Source organism: Salvelinus alpinus, chromosome 10, assembly GCF_045679555.1.
Source record: "Salvelinus alpinus chromosome 10, SLU_Salpinus.1, whole genome shotgun sequence".
Taxonomy (NCBI): domain Eukaryota; kingdom Metazoa; phylum Chordata; class Actinopteri; order Salmoniformes; family Salmonidae; genus Salvelinus; species Salvelinus alpinus.
In genome coordinates this window covers 60,261,616-60,270,469 of record NC_092095.1, presented here as the reverse complement: position 1 = coordinate 60,270,469, position 8,854 = coordinate 60,261,616, and the positions used below count along the sequence as shown (strand labels likewise).

At 47.2% G+C, this 8,854-nt stretch overlaps 3 protein-coding genes across 3 annotated transcripts in view; 2 read left to right on the top strand and 1 right to left on the bottom strand.

Annotated features, from left to right (window-relative positions):
- Positions 1–1,249, top strand: part of LOC139532956 (striated muscle preferentially expressed protein kinase-like) — a 39,455-nt gene extending 38,206 nt beyond the window's left edge. The window contains exon 9 of the mRNA XM_071331101.1: positions 1,245–1,249. Coding sequence (XP_071187202.1) covers positions 1,245–1,249 — 5 coding nt within the window. The remainder of the gene's footprint in view (positions 1–1,244) is intronic.
- Positions 1,250–1,618: 369 nt separating this feature from the next.
- Positions 1,619–4,805, top strand: LOC139532480 (gap junction gamma-1 protein-like; the record flags this gene model as incomplete). The annotated part of the gene is given in 4 exon segments (XM_071330118.1): positions 1,619–1,900; positions 2,102–2,333; positions 2,514–3,221; positions 3,499–4,805. Coding segments are annotated over 4 exon segments (1,194 nt in total). The 3' UTR covers positions 3,513–4,805.
- Positions 4,806–4,975: 170 nt separating this feature from the next.
- On the bottom strand, positions 4,976–6,700 carry LOC139532482 (inhibin alpha chain-like). The gene is made up of 2 exons (XM_071330120.1): positions 6,109–6,700; positions 4,976–5,901 (listed from the first exon to the last, which is right to left on the bottom strand). Exons 1-2 carry the CDS (start codon positions 6,422–6,424, stop codon positions 5,156–5,158), a joined length of 1,062 nt encoding a protein of 353 aa, XP_071186221.1. The 5' UTR covers positions 6,425–6,700; the 3' UTR covers positions 4,976–5,155.
- Between the last annotated feature and the right edge of the window lie 2,154 nt (positions 6,701–8,854).

The window sequence follows — 8,854 nt, the reverse complement described above, 5'->3', positions numbered from 1 at the left end:
ATTTCCTTGCAGTAGCTTCTATCTTGACCTGCCTCCTCATCTATCATAATTCACTGTCCTGGTAAATACTGTGACTCTACGGGCTGACCCCCTCCAGTCCTTTGTCTCTCTATCCTGCTGCTGCTAAGCTTTCCCATCTGGTCTGCCTTGCTTCTGACCCGCACCAACCTCTCTCCCCAGTGTGAAGTCCCAGCTTGCTGTGACTTGCCGACCCCAGTCTTTAGAGGTGGTAGTGAGCAGGCTGGGGTTTGGAATGACAGGGCGCTGTAAGAATGTAGGTGTGAACCACAATCCACTATGGTACCATGTGATACAGTATGGACTGACCTGTGTTGGGTCTTTTTCACCTGTCAAGAATCAATTTTTGTTGGGCCGGTCCACCAGACAGTATACATGGTTCATTAGCAGTTCAGTCTATAAAAATACCTTTAACCTTTTTTTATGTGCTTCCAACTGAACAACCTTTTTACATTAGAGCAAAAAGCATATTGTGAAACCAGAAACCACACTTGTTAAATCCTTCACAAGGAAACCTATGGCCATAGATCTGAAGCCTGGGTGTGAGACATGGCCGTTGCAACACGTTCAGCTCGTGGTGCTTCTACCACAGTACTCCCACTAGGTCATAACGTTCCACCTGGCGCCTGCTCTTCTGGTTCCTATAATAATATTTAACCTGGGAGTGTGGGCGTCAACATCCAACCCTCCCTGTGCCCTCCTATTATGCACGTATTGCTCATCATTGATGAACCTTGTGGATGGAGTGGTGCCCCCTGTTGATCAAATCAAATATTGCTCAAGTGTTGTTTTTCTGGAGAGTGGGGTCAATGAGGCCATTTTTAATTCAGTCATGTCAGAAATTAAAATTAAAAGGGGAATTAAAATTCCCTTTCAGGAATAGGAAGTAGCCTAAGTCAGACCTTTTTATTTTTTTATTTTTTTCAATTCATAATTCATGTTCAGGGGTCAATAAGAACTGGTTTAGCAGCATCTGATTTTAAAGGAATATATGGATGTTATGTTTTGGTTTGTTTTGGTTTAACTGAAGAGCCAGGCTTGGTTGAATCGTGGTAAAGAATCAAACATTTCACGTGAATTTCCAGCAGTATTACAGTAGGGACTTTTGGACCTCACCCTGTAGTTCACACAGTAACTAAAATATTAGAAGCGTAATACTACGTTATGATTGACTGTATTAGCACTTTGTAGTATGGATGGCTTGGTTTTATCTGTACCTCTCCCAGGGTGACACATCCACACGTGTGTATCGCATGGTGGTTTTCTCTGATCTACATTCTAGTGTGTCGATGGATCTGGACAGAAGTTCTAGTGTCGATGTCGCCGTACAGGAGGCAGCCAGGTCCTTCTGCTGACGTCTCTTCACTTGAATGGCATAATTAGTTTTACCTTGATGGTTGGTGTGTTGACCTGAGATGTGTGTTTTAAGAAGCGTACCCTTTTGCTTCTAACCCTCGTCCAACCCCCCCCCCCCCCTCCATAACTGACATGATGATCAGGATGTTCTTTCTCTGCTTGAAAATGTGAAGATGAGCCAGGAGCCCCAGAAATGGCTTTTTCAGGTAAATGCCAGCCTGAAAATAACTACCTCTCCCCCCAGAGCTGAGAGGGCTCCTGGCCAGGTGTCTGCTGAGGCCTCATCATGAGCTGGAGCTTCCTGACGCGTCTCCTGGATGAGATCTCCAACCACAGCACGTTCGTGGGGAAGATCTGGCTGACTGTGCTCATCATCTTCCGCATCGTGCTGACGGCCGTGGGGGGCGAGACCATCTACTACGATGAACAGGCTAAGTTCGTCTGCAACACGCAGCAGCCCGGGTGTGAGAACGTCTGCTACGACGCCTTCGCTCCGCTCTCACACGTCCGCTTCTGGATCTTCCAGGTGAGACTGAGTCAAGCAAGCATATGTAAATGCTTTCTCAAGTTAGGGTGAAGCAACTATAAGGTGTGTGTGTGTGTAGCCATAACAGATGGGATGTATAACCTTTTGACACAAACAAACCATTAACTGCTTATGTACTCGTAAGCAATCTCTCAGGGACTGTGAATTCCCTGTCTACCATCCACTCCCTCCCTCCTCCAGGTGATCCTGATCACCACCCCTACCATCATGTACTTGGGCTTTGCCATGCACAAGATCGCCCGCATGGACGATGTTGAGTACCGGCCTCTTCATCGCGCCGGGAAGAAGAGAATGCCCATCGTGACCCGGGGGGCACAGCGGGACTACGAGGAGGCAGAGGACAACGGAGAGGAGGACCCCATGATCACTGAGGAGATCGAGGTGGAGAAGGACAAAGGGAAGGTGACAGAAGGTAGGGTGAGGCACAGCTTCTCCACACAAACTGGCTCTTTTCATTCACACTGGTTATAAAGTTGTCACCAGGGAAATTACTTTTTATTTTACTTTAAAGCTGTTTATGAATCACACCTTTTCTTTGACTTGCCCTGTGGCATGCTGTCAGTGAGTTAATTTGTCTCTGCCTCATCTCCAGGCTCTGTGAAGAAGCACGACGGTCGGCGGAGGATCGCGCGTGACGGCCTGATGAAGGTGTACGTGTGTTCGCTGATCTCGCGCATCGCCTTCGAAGTGGCCTTCCTGTTAGGCCAGTACGTCCTCTACGGCTTCCAGGTGATTCCTTTCTACGTGTGCACGCGCTCTCCCTGTCCGCATACGGTGGACTGCTTCGTCTCGCGGCCCACCGAGAAGACCATCTTCCTCCTGGTCATGTACGTGGTTTCTCTCCTCTGCACCACACTCACCCTCCTGGAGATTCTCCATCTGGGGGTCGGCGGGGTCCGCGACACCCTCCGCGGGCGCGCCAGACGCCACCCAACCCCACCTCTTCCCCCCGTGGCCCGGGGGTCCCTCTGCAGTTCCCGCCATGTGCCCACGGCCCCGCCAGGGTACCACACGGTCCTGGGGAAGAAGGACCCGTCAGGCAAGCTGAAGGCAGAGTTCAGAGAGCCGTTGGCGGGGGACTATGGGAGGGAGAGCCTGGGGGACGAGGCGTCCAGCAGAGACCTGGAGAGGCTGAGGAAGCACCTGAAGATGGCCCAGCAGCACCTGGACCTGGCCTACCAGAACGAGGAGGGCCAGGGGTCCCCGTCACGGAGCAGCAGTCCCGAGAACAACACCACGGCTGCAGAGCAGAACAGACTCAACTTCGCTCAGGAGAAACAGGCGGCGGCCAGCGAGAAAGGTAAGGAGGTGAACGGGTCAAACTGCTGAACGGGTCAAAACAACATGACGTAAGGTTTATAGCTTCATCAGTCCTAGAAAAAGAGCGATTGAAGAAGGCGCCATATGTAATTTTCAGACATTGTGTTTATTTGAACCTGTTTCAGATTCCTTAAGCCATTTTGAATGACTGCCTTACTGTACAGAATGACATTAACCTATATAACCCCACAGTACTGTTTGTTCCCATGAAGTAGTAGAGATCCCTCTATTTCCTGTCTAACATGTTATTCCCTCAGGAGTACATGCCTGAATCCTGCTTAATGCCTGCTCGACTGCCTGCCTGCTTTCTCTTCCCAACTGGCCCTCCGCGGATGGGGAAGCACATGGGAACACAGCCAGACAGCGGAGAGACTGAAGAGTGTGGTTGTGTGAGGGATGGAGTGCCTTGCAGTATTAAGGGTCAGGGACAACTTAAATGTAAAGCTGCCCAAGCTTCCGTAAAGCTACAGTACAAATCTCCTTTAGCGTCTGACTCGTTCCACTTGAGAGCCTCCAAATACTTTAGTCTCAAGTTTCAGCTTGCCGAAACCCCACACCCTACTTTGGCAGTGCCTGTCGCTGAAGCACAGCCTTCTAGATGTAGTCGACACCCCGTTTATTTTTGCCCAAAGGTGTTTTTGTTTGTCTGTTTTTGTTTTCATTTGTTTCGCAGTCATTCCGGTCCAAAGTTTTCTCCGGTCAGTTTCTGTCAGGTGAATCGGTCTCATCCAGTGTAAGCTTTAATTTACCCCCCTCCTCTCTATTGACAAAGTCTACCAGTCGGTCCAATTTTAAGAGTGAGGCTCAACAAAGTCTTAAAAGCATTTACTGCACATGTTGTTATGCCAGGGCTTGTTGTTGCTGGATACAGAGTGAACCACAATGAACACTTGCCTGCGGGGGATGTCCTTTTGCACAGACATTAAGAGGATGTTCGTGTGTCCATGTATGTGTGTTGTATACAAGTTGGTGGGAGGTTTTCTAGAAGTGCAGTTCTTTAACGAAAGCTTTTAAGTTAATCTTGGACGTTAACTGTACTGCTTTTGTCAGAGGTTTAGTCATTAAAAGTGAATTGTTTTGACATTCCATGAGACTCCACTCATTGTTAAAGCCTTGTATATTAGTCATTCTAACAAATTGGCCAAATGTGATAAATACCTGGGAAATGCTTGAATCCTGTGATGACTAGAAATGTTCTTCCATGCTGTTTAAACTCTCCTGTAGTCCTCCTGTACCTGCCATTTTGCTCCTGTCCTGGTTCCTTTTGTTCATGCAAGTCGGTGAGTTGTTTTGTTTAAACATTTTTTTATGTTCGTACTGGAATTCCAAGGAGGCAAATGCACTAACATTTGCTTATGTGTCATAATGTGATGGTTTTTTGAAATGGTTGAGCTGGAAACGATCGTGCTGTGTTCATTTCATTTTTCCTTTTGTTTTTTAAAATTGGGTACAAAAATAACATTCTAATATTTTTTTCAATATTTGGACTGTTTTTGTTACATTGTTTTTGTAACTGTAGAGTTTAGTTTCATAGAAATACATGAATAAATATATTTGAACCAAATGACTTTGCAATGTCTTTGTTGGGAATGATTACTTCACTGTAGACCTCTGTACTTATCTTCTAAAACACCTTAATCTGAGCCTGCATTGCCCTCTTGTGGCAAGAAGGAAGAACACACTGCGCACCCATTTCAGTTTCTTAAATTATTTTGATGAAAAATGCATCTTGTGTAGCTGTATCAATAAAAACATTTATTATTTTGCTCTAATCTTGGTGCATGACAAATACAGGCCTATCAGTTATAGGTCTAGCATAGGTGCTTTCCAAAGACAGTTGCCCTGGCCTAGATTACACCAGCATAACTATTCATCTTACTTGGAAAAACTGAGCCCATCTCAGAGGTTTTAGGCCTAGATACAGGTGCACTCCTCTGGTATGATGTTGGGCAGGGTCTCGTATTTAAAGGAGTACCCTCCGTCAGACGTAGTAGTGAACCGTAATGACTTCATGGTCCCGGGGACCGGAGCGCAGCACTGTTTGATCCCCAGCATAGCAGTGGTGCGCTCCAAAGTCGAGCAGGTGCCATGACAGTAGTAGAAGTTGAGAACCTTCGGGTGAACGATCCAGTTGTCCCAGCCCAGCTCCTGGAACGAGATGTTGATCATCTCGCGCTGACAGTCGCTGTACTCTGGCTTCTGCTGCGATGGCCGCATCAGGAGGTCGATGGCCGATGGGAACCAGGGAATGGTGGCGGCCGCTCGCCGTGGGGAGCGGTCTGGGCCGTGAGGTCGGGTGTGCAGGTGGAGGAATGGCATTTTGTCGGCTTCGTTTGCATGGCATTCGCAGGCCGGGCAGCGCACCTGGAGTACGAAGGGGCCTTGGGTCAGGGCGGTGAGGAGGTGGTGCTCCAAGTGGTAGGTGGTCCAGCCATCAGCGGTGGTCTTGGCCGGAATCTCAGCCACCTGGAGGAGCTGCTGGTCTGAAGTGAGGAGGAAGAGAGGGGTGATGTTCCTGCTGGCCCCCTCGCCGGCGTAGAACCAGAAATGGGCTGAGGTGATGGCAGACTCCTGGTTGTCTAGTGAGGATTGGAAGTAGTAGGTGAAGTGGCTGGTGGCTCTCTTCTCTGATGGGGAGTCTGAGCTATCACAGGTAGAGTCTGGAAAAACAAGGCAGACAGTGGAAATAAGACCAGGTCAATGGATGGGGAAACAAATAACCTACAGTTGTTGATGTCTAGAAAAACATCTGACAAACTTCACTTTTGGAGTGAACTATTGAAGAGAGATTGACTAAAGAGAAGGGAAAAGGAACAGGGCATCAGAGCTTGAGAAAAGGAGAAAGAGGGATATGGACTCTCACTCACCAGAGCTGGGGAAGAGGATGACTTGCTCATGGCTCTCCTGGTGATGCCTCCTGTGGTCCTGTGCCCAGGCTGCCCTCCCTACCCTGGTGGATCTCCGGTGACCTCGTCCCGCCTCTGTTCTCTCTCTGCCCCCGCCAGGGGCCTGGTGGCTGGGCTCGGGGGGCTGCTCCAGCCCTAACCCATCCAGGAGGCGCTGTTTGAACCAGTCCAACACCACGTCACGAGGCAGCTCGTCCCCCTGGCAGGCCTGGGTCAGGGTCTGGGTCCACAGGAGTAGCAGGGCACAGGAGAGGACGGTAGAAGGACCACTCCGCATGGTTCAGATCTCTTCTTCAGATCTCTTCAGTCTATAGAGGAGGGTTGTGTAGCATGTAGATCGAGGTGGAAAAGTGCTTTGAGTTTGAGTAATCCAAGTAGGTCAAATATCCCTGTCTAATAATTGGTAAGGTGACCAAATGGGTCAATTGATTGTGCCAAAACTTCTAGTAGATGAGGTGAAGTAGTGTAGATCCTTCTCTGTCCTGAGCCGGTGGGCAAGTGGTGTCAATGAAGTCCTGTATTATTTGGAGGTTCCATCTCTGCCAATGCAGAGCACTGTGTCTCTCTTATCCATTGTTTTGTCATGGAATAATATTGCCTCCTACCCATGCCTATCTAGACACTGGAGAAAAAGGGAGTGAGAGCCCTATGTTATTGTTATGCAGTCATAATCCAGAGGAAAGACTTCAGAGTATGACCTTGTGGGTGAATGGAAGTTACAATGTATTTGATCACAGTCTGCGTTTCACGGTAAGGGCCGCTTTGTTCTTGTACTGTACTAGATTTGTCTGTTTTGTGAAGTGGACTGTAGCAAAACAGTATTTGTCCTCAGTGTTAAGGTTTTCTTTAATACACATAGTGTGTGTATTTAGTTTTGGAGGTGTGATGAGATTTCAGCAGCAGAGAAGTATTAGACAAAACACCAGGGCCAGATAAGACAGGATTGAAAGAGGTGTTGTCTGAAATGGAACGGTTTACAGGCTCTGTAAGTGCAGAAAATGTGGTTGTCTCACCTAGCTATCTTAAGATGAATGCACTGTAAGTCACTCCTGATAGGAGCGTCTGCTGAATGACTCAAACGTAAACAGATATTGGGGTCAGTTATTGAAAATGAACCACAGTTTGAACTAATGTGTTATAACTGTTTATATAAACTACTCAAAAACCCTTTGCAACCCCCTTAGAAGATACAAAGTGTTACGAATAGATCACAACAGTAATCACACGTGAACTCAGTGCTGCTGTAGTCATTTCATAAGGCTCATCTGTAGACGACACCTTGGTCTCAGTAGGACTCCCTGATCAAATAAAGGTTCAATATTATTTATTTTTCATCATAATGAACCCAACAGTTGTGGATGTCCCTCATCATACCACCTGCTTTCCCACCAAACAAATGTGTGTGTTAATGTGTCTTTTGAAAATAATAACAATTAGGCTTTCTTTATCCAACTCCAGCCTTGGGGCTCTGCCTGCCTGCATCTGTGCAATTATAGAATACAGTTTCATAGACAAGGTCAGATATTACAGCTTGTCTCAGTGAGGAATAAACATACCAGACCGAGATACAATAACCTCCGAAGCACACAATCGTTCTCTTGCAAACACGTCCTTTTCTCTATACAGAGAGAGTTAAGTTTAGCCCCAGGTTGTGCTGGCCAACTCTGAAAGTGATACTGGCCAGGCAGACGGGCAGTCTTCTGCGTAACTCACCAACTCTCTGACAGATGATCTGTACCGTTGTCAGCTCTCTCGTGTGACTAGAGTGGAGTCATGGAGCCACACATGTCTCTAGTCAGGCCTGGGGAACTAGTTGATAGACCGCAGCCAGGGTACATATCTTTACATATCTCATAGCTACTGTAGTTCCCATGCTGCTGTTCTTATCATCACCACTGACTGTCCTGTATTTTTGTCATATGATGCATTGAAATCCCAACATGATCCTCAAGAATATTTCAAGAGGACAAGTAATCTAGGATAGAAGGTAGGAAGTCACTTTTAGTTTGGAATTCACCTCATGTTTGGGGCGGCAGGTAGCCTAGTGGTTAGAGCGGTTTAACATGAATTTAACACTTATAAATGAAAGGTTGCTAGTTCGAATCCCCAATCTGATATGGTAAAAATCTGTCGTTCTTCCCCTGAACAAGGCAGTTAACCCATGTTCTTAGGCCGTCATTGTAAATAAGAATTTGTTCTTAACTGACTTGCCTAGTTAAAAAAAAAAATATGATGTTCATGGGGCTGTTTCAAGGGCTCTTGCAGTACAATAAGGTGGCCAGAAGATGGTCTGAACTCACCAGTTGTCTACTAGTTTACCACAGCTGGGGCTCAGCTGCATGAGGGAGTTCTGTTCATAGTCAGGAGTGTTTGCAAATTGCCAGGTTTTCATTATTCTGCCAAAACTTCCGCCCAACCTCAGTGTTATCTGATGTGTCTAGGACGTTGAAAGTGGGAGATAGATATAGACTGAGTGTACAAAACATTAAGGACACCTTCCTAATATTGAGTTGCACCCCCCCACCCCCCTTTGCCCTCAGAACAGCCTCAATTCATCGGGGCATGGACTCTAAAAGGTGTCAAAAGCTTTCCACAGGGATGCTGGCCCACGTTGACTCCAATGCTTCCCAAACTTGTGTCAAGTTGGCTGGATGTCCTTTGGGTGGTGGACCATTCTTGATACACGGGAAACTGTTGAGTGTGAAAA

Bases quoted from the DNA above. Each gene is read 5' to 3' on its own strand.
- LOC139532482 (XM_071330120.1), bottom strand. From the start codon at position 6,424: ATGCGGAGTGGTCCTTCTACCGTCCTCTCCTGTGCCCTGCTACTCCTG. The intron at 5,902-6,108 runs GTGAGTGAGAGT...TTGTTTTTCCAG, and splicing joins CATCCTCTTCCCCAGCTCTG to ACTCTACCTGTGATAGCTCA.